The 10,618-nt window shown below is 47.7% G+C and overlaps 1 protein-coding gene across 2 annotated transcripts; it reads left to right on the plus strand.

The window, feature by feature from the left end:
• The first annotated feature begins 3,489 nt into the window (after positions 1–3,489).
• Plau (plasminogen activator, urokinase) lies at positions 3,490–10,025 on the plus strand. 2 transcript variants are annotated; one of them, XM_005367654.3, is made up of 11 exons: positions 3,490–3,602; positions 3,913–3,996; positions 4,468–4,510; positions 4,645–4,752; positions 5,371–5,545; positions 5,905–5,996; positions 6,152–6,374; positions 6,578–6,726; positions 7,267–7,407; positions 7,704–7,852; positions 9,006–10,025. In XM_005367654.3, exons 2-11 carry the CDS (start codon positions 3,940–3,942, stop codon positions 9,180–9,182), a joined length of 1,314 nt encoding a protein of 437 aa, XP_005367711.1. In that variant the 5' UTR covers positions 3,490–3,602; positions 3,913–3,939; the 3' UTR covers positions 9,183–10,025. The 2 variants fall into 2 exon arrangements, with proteins under 2 accessions (XP_005367711.1, XP_013209418.1); XM_013353964.2 differs by having other exon boundaries at positions 3,513–3,602; positions 4,480–4,510.
• The last annotated feature ends 593 nt before the right edge of the window (positions 10,026–10,618 follow it).

The raw sequence follows: 10,618 nt of genomic DNA on the forward strand, positions 1-10,618 counted from the left end.
GTGTTTCTGGAAGCAGGGCTGCAGGATAGATAGAAAGGCTTGAGGGTAACAGCTGAGCTGGAACGTTTTCTACCTCCTACCTGAACATTTTAATTACCTGGCCCTTCTCTTCAAAGAAATCTGCCTCTTTGTGGATAGGGTGTGACGCACAGCACAGGAACGAGGGAAAGAATACCTGGACTTCGTGCTGCCTTTGGCATCCATCAACTATGTGTTGTCTTTTTTTTTTTTTTTGCCACATTTTCCTTATCAGCAGAATGAGAGTAACAATTCCAGTCCTGGTCATAGGGCAGTTCTGAACTGGAAAAGGAATGATTTATCTGAAAGTGTCTTTAAGCACAAAACAGAAATAGTAGACAAAAAAGGATATAAGCCTGTACTATTTACTTTGGACAGAGAGAGCGAGAGCGCAACATAACAATCAGATTTATTTGCCTTGGATTTCCCACATAGCCAATTTTTATAATCTAAGCTAATTCATAGCTGTGAGCTTAAGCTGTGCACTCTTTCATGCCCTGACCCAGATAATCATTTCTCGAGAGCAGGAAATACAGAAATTAAAAGCAACTTCTTAAATTTGCCATAAAGGTTGAGAGCAGCTGTTTAAGGATGTTGATTGATAAATAAGGATGTCTGTTATCGGGTAATTGGGATCCATTGGAGCCTGTGCCTTATCCCTTATAAAACTGTGTTGACGATTTCTGTAAAGTATCCCATTTCTTCACCATGTGATGCTTCCTATGCTGCTCAATAAATATGAAGCCAAGCCCTTTGTTAGAGACACACAAACACCACTCATGCACAGACACACATACAGCACACACAGAACAGACAGACACCACTCACACCAGTCACACAGCTCACACACATAGGGATAGACACACACAGACATGGGGACAAACAAGTTCACAACACAAATTCAGACTCCTGCAACAGACAGGGCGCAAGACACAGGGAGCCTGAAGTGGGGGGTTCAAGTCTGGGCTCACTGCAAGTGGAAGTGATTTATCTTCTCCCTCATGCAACACCTATGCTCTGCTGGAGGCTTGGACTTAGTCACCAAGGTATATAACCATGCAGGAACACTGCATTTTCAGGACGCCCCAAAGCCCTCTGCTATTCTCTGTTCTTCATTCAAATAAAGCACCTGTGTGGCTAAGACATGTAGCATGCGGAGTGATGTGTGCGTATCTCACATGTGTTCTTTGTTCCTAAAGAACTGAAAGTCTACCAGGCAATAGTGGCGCACGCCTTTAATCCCAGCACTCAGGAGACAGAGGCAGGCTGATCTCTGTGAGTTCGAGGCCAACCTGGTCTACAAGAGCTAGTTCCAGGACAGGCTCCAAAGCTACAGAGGAGCCCTGCCTCGAAAAACCAAAAAATAAAAAAATAATCAGAGATGTCAAAGAGTCTGAAGATTATCCAGTAGGACGGAGATTCTACAAAGAGCAGGAGGCACTGGGATTATTCGTCCAGGTGAAGAAGAGGAAGAAGGAAGGGCCTGTTATGCTGCATAACGGTCTGTATAATGTCCAAAAGGAAATGAGGTCACCCTGCTCTCAAAGAATCAGCACGACAGCCTCCAGCCAAGTAATTCGGAGTCATGAGAGCTGTTGAAGGAGCAATGTGAATCACGGCAGTCTGCTGGAAATTCCTAATATCAAACTAGAGTTTCGGGGTAAATCCTCAGCCCATAACATCTCTGTTTATGTTTTGGTCATGCTTATTTACAGTTAATGGCTTCTTAAATCTAAACAAAGCTGACCACAGTCTTCTAAAGGAAGGAGCAGTTTACCTCTGAGGTCTACGGAATCTCTGACTCAGTGGGTCTATGGGCTGCTGGCAGCTCAGTTGTGTAGAAAAATGGATTCTGAAGAGTGATGGTCACCTGCCTGGATAGTTAATGTGCACTTTCCCATCCAGAGGCTGGCATCCCGGAACCCTCCCCCTCCTGCCTCCTGGAGCTCTTTCCCAAGGTCCAGGTGTGCCAGGCAGTAAGCCCCACAGGCTTAGGCTCAGGGAAGTAAAGCAAGGCTTGGGCCCTAAGGAAATCTGAGGACTCGCTCCCCCTCTTCCATGAAAGGAGGATCAAAATGGCCACAAGTCATATATGACACCAGAGCGGAAGTGAAGATGACTGAACCTTGGAATCTTTTCTGTGCACTTCCAACTATGCCTGAGGGTTGTGTGTGTGAGAGAGAGTGTGCACGTGTACTTTATCCTCAAGATACAGGAATCATTTACACATGACCTGTCTTTCTGGAAGCCTATTTTATTTGATAAACATTTTTTTAATCTTCATATAATAATGTCCTATGATAACATAAAACACTGACTACAAATGCATTTAAAATGTGCAATTTTCTTTTTGGATTGGCTGATACAGGGATGTGTTAAAAGTTTTAAAAACAGTATGAAATAGCATTCAGGGAAGAAAAGGCTTTCCTGCTGTCTTGTCCTCAGCTCCTCTGCTACAAGGGAGAGCAGGCACGCCCACTGTTCTACATTTTATGGCCCACACTAAGAAGGTTTGACTAGCTGTTTTTTCTATACTCTTCCAGTTCACTGTTCACATTAGTAAGAGTTTCCTCCCCCTGTGGTTGTTTGTTTTTGTGGCTGGGGGGCACAAAACCACTGAGATACACTCTCAGTTCTGTTCCATGATCCACATTGACTATTCTTTCCCTCACAAATAAATGGATTTTAAAGACCCATTGACACTTCAACCAGAGCCATAGCAGTTGGTAACCCAAGACTTTGCTCCCACAATCCTATAATTATCAGAGCATGACCATTATCACGCTTTTGTTTTGTTTTGTTTTGTTCTGGTTTGGTTTAGAGACAGGGTTTCTCTTTTTAACTGCTCTGGCTGTCCTGGAACTCTAGACCAGACTGGCCTCGAACTCACAGATCCGCCTGCCTCTGCCTCTCTAGTGTTTGAATTAAAGGCATGCGCCATCGTAATCTCTAAAACCATCTTTCAAAGACTGTCCTTCAACGAAGCAGAAATCTGAAAAAAATCTGACCTTGCCTTCTCCCCTTCTGATGACAACTATTAAACGACCTTATTACAAAGCCTCTTTTGGCTCATTCACTGGTAGTGTTAGTGACATTTGGGGACCGAGCATTTGACTTGTGGGAGCCTTTGTTGGCAGATGTTTTTTCCGTTATAGGAACTGAGTCGTAAGCAGGCAAGGGTCAGAGATGGACAGGTGGAAGAACTGATTAAGCCACCAAGGAAGAGGACTGAGGTCCGCGAGCCTGGAGCGTCCTTTCCACGCTGCAGCTGGGGACGCGCTAGGTGAACGAATCCCTCAGTCCAGACTGTGTTAGTTCGCTCCGCTGGGGATCTTGTGACCCGCTACAAAGTCAGGGAAGCAAGCGAGGTACAAGTCGCCTGCAGATAGGATGTGGGGAAAGGAAAACCAGGGAAAGAGTGCCGCCCTCCACCGAGCCTGGGCGGGGCCAGGGCTGGGGCGGCCCTAATAAAAGGGACTGTGGCTCGGCACAGAGACTGTAGCGGTAGAGCGCAGTCAGTCGGTCGTCGTTCCTGTCCTTTCCTGTCTGCCGTGTCTGCCGGCGCCCTTCCGCTGCAGTCACCGGTGAGTGCTGTCGGTCTGAAGCAATCCTAGAGGGGTGAGGCAGCTAGGGTTACCGCACGCCTCCCTTGCCCCTACCTTAGCCGGCGGACTGTGAGCGAGGTCACCACTCCAGACCTTTGCGTGCCTCTACAGTGTGGGTCCATGCTGCTGTGTCCAGAGCCCACAGAGAGGAGAGACTTGCCAGGTCGGGGTTGCTTGGTCACTGCTGATTTGCCCTGCACTGGACGTGGAACGTCTTCCTTTGAACTGCAGTAACACTGCCACCTTCAAGCTGCTCCGCTTCTTACCCTGATTTCTCCTTCCTTTGCAGAACTGCTTGCTGTGCAGCCTCGCTACCATGAAAGTCTGGCTGGCTTGCCTGCTCCTTTGCGCCTTGGTGGTGAACGACTCTGAAGTGAGTGGTTTTCTCAGAAAGGGCCTCGCAGTACCCCTAAGCAGCATCGTGGGGAAGAGGGGCCACCCTGGGAGTCCTTAGGCAACAATATCAGGTCCAGACTTGGGGCGGGGAGGATAGACAAGGTGTCAGCTGACAGGGAGGGCTTGAGCACCAAAGGGGTTTGCACTACCTGGCGAGAGGAAGAAGCCAGTAGGACTGCCTTAGCCGGAGGGCATCGGGTAAGTGTGAAGTTTGCTTGAGTCAGTTCTTGTCTGTGTGCTGGAAGCCCAGGGCTTTCCTTAGGAGAGAGCTGGCCAGAAAAGCAGAAAGGAGAGAGACAGGCAGGGGCAGGGTGGGGAGGATGAGAGAGAATAACAATGGATATCACTGCAGGGAAGAATAGATTTTGAGTTTGGGGCCTGTTTATCTTGAACATGGATTCCCTGGAGCATGTCACCTCTGCTGACCCCCCACCTTCGTCTCTTGCAGGGTCTCTTGCAGGGTCTCCGTGAGCCTGGAGCTTCTAATGAATGTGAGTATATATTTCCTTGCACAAAAGTTGGCTGCACAGATATCCCAGAGAACCGTAGGAGGCGTGCCCTCCTTGTCCTGGCTGGCAGGCTGGCTCCCCTTCATCCTTGCTTACCCTGCTTTTGCACTTGTTAGCAAACTGTGGCTGTCTGAACGGAGGAATATGTGTGTCCTACAAGTACTTCTCCAGCATTCGCCGATGCAACTGCCCAAAGAGATTCCAAGGGGAGCACTGTGAGATAGGTATGGCAGTTTGGACTCTTAGTTGGGAAGGAGGGAGGATCAGAGATTTCAGAGCAGGGGAAGATGGGCGGGAGGCAGAAGCAGAGGAAACTGGGCCTGGTGGTGTAGGTCTGTCTGTAAGTCCGACATTTAGGAGACGGAAGCAGGATAGCAAGTTTAGGCCCAGCCTGGGCTACAAGGTAAGACCGTGTCTCCCAAAGTGGGTGAGGTGTCACTAGAGAGATGGCTCAGAGATTAAGAACACTGACTGCTCTCCCAGATGGCCTACAGTTTGACTGTTAGCATCCACATGTGGGTCACAACTGTCTCTAACTCCCATCCCAGGGATCTAACGCCTACTTCTGGCCTCTTCCAGTACCAGTCAAGTACCTGGTACACAGTTATACATGTAGGAAAAACACCCATACACATAAAGTAAACAAATAAGCAAATTAAAAAAAAACAGGCAGAAGTGAAGAGTTAGGACACACATACAGAGTGTCTCATGAAGCAGCAACTACACAAGGCGAAGGAAACTCTTTCGAGTGTCACCTGCCAGGTCTGAAACGTGCTAACTCTGAAATTCCTGTCCAAACTCCCTCCTTTTTCTAATATTTTGTAATCCTCGAATATTTGTAGACACGTCAAAAACCTGCTATCATGGAAATGGTCAGTCTTACCGGGGAAAAGCCAACACTGACACCAACGGCCGACCCTGTCTGGCTTGGAACTCCCCTACCGTCCTTCGGAAAGCCTACCATGCCCACAGACCCGATGCTCTTAACCTCGGCCTGGGGAAGCACAATTACTGCAGGTGGGTGGAACGCCAAGAACTCTTCCTGTGGGGGCTGTGGCTCAGGAGTAAGAGCTCTTCCAGAGGACCCGGGCTCTTTCCCCAGCTCCATGTGGCAGCTCACAACAGTCTGTAACTCCAGTTCCAGAGGATCTGATGCCCTCTTCTGGCCTCGATGGGTACCAGGCATGCACAGACATAAATGCAGGAAATACCCATGTACATTAAACCTAAACAACCCCCACCCGTTACCTCTTAGAAACCAGCCCCTGGTATACTGGTGCAAAAATCCAGATATCTGGTTGAGTGTTCCTCGGAAGGGAGGATGTAGAGAAGGCATTTTGGGTTGGAATGACATTCCCTACTGTTCATGTTACCAGGAACCCTAACAACCATAGGCAACCCTGGTGCTATGTGCAGATTGGCCTAAAGCAGTATGTCCACGAATGCATGGTGCCTGACTGCTCTGCTAGTGAGTATCACTGACGGCTCGTGGTGATGGGGTGAAAAGAGATAACTCATATTGTCCTCTTCTCCCACTCCTGGAGGGATGAGCTGTGAAGTCCGCCTCAGTGGGAGACTTCATCCTTTGCTTCTCCCCAAAACATATCTCTCTTCCTTTTCTAGGCCATAGGCTCCCTTCTTCTCCACATCAACAAGAGTTCCAGTGTGGCCAGAAGACTTTAAGGCCCCGCTTTAAGATTATTGGGGGAGAATCCACTGTCATTGAGAACCAGCCCTGGTTTGCAGCCATCTACAGGAAGAACCAGGGAGGAAGTCCTCCCATCTTTATATGTGGTGGTAGCCTCATCAATCCTTGCTGGGTCACCAGCGCCACACACTGCTTCATGTACGTACATCCCTTTGTCTCTTCTCTCTGGCCCTTCCTCCCCACCTCAAACAGGTCTTTCTCCTTCCCTATGGAAATCTCCCACCACACCTCTTCATGCAGCTTGTGGCCTTACATACAAGTAACACTCCGAGGCTTCTGTGATGGAGAGGAGAAAGTAACAGGCTTCATGAGATCAGGCTGACATGTCTCATTTCTCACAGCAATAACCCAAAGAAGGAAGACTATGTTGTCTACCTGGGCCAGTCAAAGCGGAATGCCTTTAATCCAGGAGAAATGAAGTTTGAGGTGGAGCAGCTCATCTTGCACGAGGACTATAGTTCTGATAGCCTGGCCCACCATAATGATATTGGTGAGCAGAAAACTTGGTTACCGGAAAGATGATAGCCAGCAAAAGAGGGGTCTAACGAAAGTCCAAAGTAGTGGTGGAAATTGTTGGGGGAACTGGTGGGGAAGAGTTCAGAGTGAACTCCATGAGAGACTGAGGGTGACGTGCCCCTCTGGAGAGGCCTTGAGTTTCCCCAGCAGGTAGCGTCTTCTGAGTGGAAAGAACCCTGCTGGCATATGGCTTAGGCTGGGAATGCCCTGTTTGTGCAGAGTAGGGTGGATGCTTCTGTCTATACCAGAAGATATAATTTATAGAGCAAACCTTGGCTGGATTTCAGCTCAGCTCCCTTAGCAGGAAGCAACCTGCTCAGCTGTCTATGATAGTTCTGGGTGCCTGATCATTCATCATCAGCTGAAACAAAGCATTTGGAACATGGCAGGGGAGGCTTCTGGATGACAAGATGCCAGCAGATGCCCTTGGATACTCTATGACTCTAGTGTCATGAGTGCTATAGCATTGGGAGGGGAGAGATGATGATGATCCTTTGACCTTTCCGTTCCCCAGCCTTGCTGAAGATCCGTACCAGCATGGGTCAATGTGCACAGCCATCCCGGTCCATTCAGACCATCTGCCTGCCCCCAAGTTTTCGTGACGCCAGTTCTGGTTCAGACTGTGAGATCACTGGCTTTGGATACGAGAATGTCTGTAAGTGACATCTGAAACTGGGGAAGTGTTATGGTCCAGAAGCAAATGTAGCAGAACACTGTGGAGACAGAGATGGACGCACCCTGGAGGGGACAAATAGGTCCAGGAATAGAGTAGGAAGAAATGGGCAACCACGTCGAATGGGATGAACAGTTATGGGTGGGGTGAAGGCTCAGATTGGAATAAAAAAAAAAAGAATAAGGGATTTCCATAGGTGGGATGTATTCTTATCATCATCCTTGCAGAGTCTCATTTATAGACACATCTTAATGCAGACATTTATTTCTTCTAAATAGCGGACTATATTCACCCAAAGGACCTGAAAATGGCTGTTGTGAAGCTTGTTTCCCATGAACAGTGTATGCAGCCCCACTACTATGGCTCTGAAATCACCTATAAAATGCTCTGTGCTGCCGACCCACAGTGGAAAACAGATAGCTGCCATGTAAGACTCCCAGGCACCCCTTCTTATCACCCCCAAACTCCCCACAGCTCTTGGATTTGATCCAAGAGCTCTGCGAAGTTTCTTTCCAGCCAACAGCCTAAGAATCAAGGACTTAGATCTTTGGAGCTTATGCCAATACTTACAGGTTCAAACATGTGGCGTGAACCTGTGTTCCACATTTTAGACTAAAAGGGACTAAGACAGGTAAAGAAAAGCCAGGTGTAATGGAGCACACCTCACACCTATAACCTCACCATTCCTAGTGCTTTGAAAGCTGAGACCGGAGGATCATGAGTTCAGGGCTAGCCCAACCTTCATTGTGAGAATTTAAGGCCTGTGCTACATAGCAAGACCCTTTCTCAAATAAAATAAAGTGAAATTAAAAAACCAAACCAAACCACCACCACCAACAACAACAACAAAAAGGGATGGGTGCCTAGCTCAGTGATACAACACTTGCCTAGTATTCTCTAAGCCCTGAGTTCAGTCATTCACTAAGGGAACAGAGCCTGTAAGAAAAGCCAGTAGTCTGGGGACACAGCTTAGCTGGTGGAGCGCTTACCCAGCACGAGTGAATCCTGGCTCCAATCCCCAGCACCGTGTGTAATGACACATACCTGTAATATTGACCTTTGAGGGGATCAGAATCAAAAGTTTACCAGTTACTTCTTCAGCTACATCATGAGTTCGAAGCCAGCCTGGAATACATAGGATCACGAGACCCTGTCCCAGTCTCTAAAACAGAAACAACAACAACAAAATGCAGACGCTATTTACATCATGTCTGGGTCTTTGGCTAAGAAAAAGTGAGATCAATACGATTCTCTAATTCATTGTTCAGGATATGTTCATTGTGAATTACAAAAGATCAGGTATTAGAGGGAGGAGAAACACCTTTAAAAGAACAGGATGTGATCAATAAAGAGATGGGAGGGAAAGAGAAGCATGTTTCAGTCGAAAGAACCAAGACGAGACTGCGCATGCTGCGTTCCACGGCGAGGAATGCGGAGTCTGGGGAAGTGGTTGAACAGTGGCAGAGGTTTACACTCGGTAGAAAGAAGGGAGTTGCCAAGATTTCTCTCAGACGTGGCTGAGGAGTGGTGGCCCTTTCCTACCTTCTCCCAGAGCTCACCTCTTTTCTTTGGCTTCTTAGGGAGACTCTGGAGGACCTCTTGTCTGTGACATCAATGGCCGCCCAACTCTGGCTGGGATTGTGAGCTGGGGCCGTGGATGTGCAATGAAAAACAAGCCAGGTGTCTACACGAGGGTCTCCCATTTCCTCGACTGGATTCAAGCCCACATTGGAGAAGAGAACCGCCTAGCCTTCTGATGGCCCCCGGCAGCTGAGAGAAGAAACAGATGAACCGCTCATTTCCATGGTTCCGTCACTCCACAGCGGCGTCCTCTCTATCAAAGAGAAGAAACAGATGGACCACTCATTTCCATGGTTCCGTCACCTCCACAGCGGCGTCCTCTCTATCAAATGTAGGGAAGAAGTTAGGACAGGCTCTGCGTTGTTTGCTTGTGCTGCCCACCAGGGTGAGTGCCAATAGCTTCACCCTCAGCACAGGCCTGGGTGCTGGCCACCCAGACGCCCTGGCCAGCATGGAAAGTTGGTCTTGACTCAGGATGACACTGACCAAGAGTTGTTTTTCTGGACTAAAGCCATCTGAAGTTATTAAAACGTCTCCTGTGCAAGTGTAGGGGGAGAGCTGGTTTCCCTAACGGGTCATTCATGAGGTCTGCTGTTGGGAAAGAATGATTTCCCAATTAGGAAGAGTAACAGCTGAAGTATTTTGAGGGGGCTTGTCCAATATGAGAACAGTGGCTTGAAGTCGAGACACTGATGGCTTGAGACCGGCTCTAGCATTCCACGAATGGATCAGGGAAATGTGTGTGCATATGTTTGCTCACTGTGCACAGGCTGTGAGTGTGAGCCCGAGCAGAAGCTGCTGTGTTCCTGTGTTTCCCTACACTCTGGACTGTGACACCCATGTGAATGGATCATTCTCAGGCATGACCCGTGACCAGCACTAAATGTCTGTTTCTCTTTTTATCTCGACGTCCACTTCTTGGCCAGTTATCTTTTTTACTTATTATCCTGGTTCATCCAAACCTCACTGGGTGGGGTAAGGACCACTCCTATATACTTAATATTTAATAATTAATTATATTCTGCTATTTTTTATTTATATCTATTTTTATAATTCTGAATAAAGGTGATCAATAAAATGTGATTTTTCTGAAGATTCTGGTTTCTCCGTGGTTCTTGTTTGAGAGGGAAGTGGGGGACAGTAAAAGAAGGAAATAATGAAGGCGGTGTACATCTTAGTATCATTTAGAACGTGCTTGGCCTCTTGGACAAGAATGCTTGGATGAGGGAAAACTTGATTCAAAACAGGTGTCCCTGCCTTCAGTCTGATACCCTTGAAAGCTCTAGAGATGATGTCAATTCAAGGTCAGCTTGGACTACATAGCCATTTCAAGGCCAGCTAGGCTACACAGCAAGGCATTGTCTAAAAGGGAAAAAAATCCTCAAAGAAAGACTAGAAAAAGCTGATTCACACAAAGCAGCAGTGTGGGTACTGAAGATGGCCAGGCAGCCAGAGTGCTTGTGCTTGCTGTTCCTGCAAGGACAGAGTGTGGTTCCCTGCCCCCACCTCAGGTGACTGACAGCCACTTGTAATTCTTCTGGCCTCTGTATGCACCAGCACCCCTAGACACATACACATGATTAAAAGTAAAGCTTATCAAAAAAAAAAAAAA

Source organism: Microtus ochrogaster, unplaced genomic scaffold, assembly GCF_000317375.1.
Source record: "Microtus ochrogaster isolate Prairie Vole_2 unplaced genomic scaffold, MicOch1.0 UNK21, whole genome shotgun sequence".
NCBI lineage: Eukaryota > Metazoa > Chordata > Mammalia > Rodentia > Cricetidae > Microtus > Microtus ochrogaster.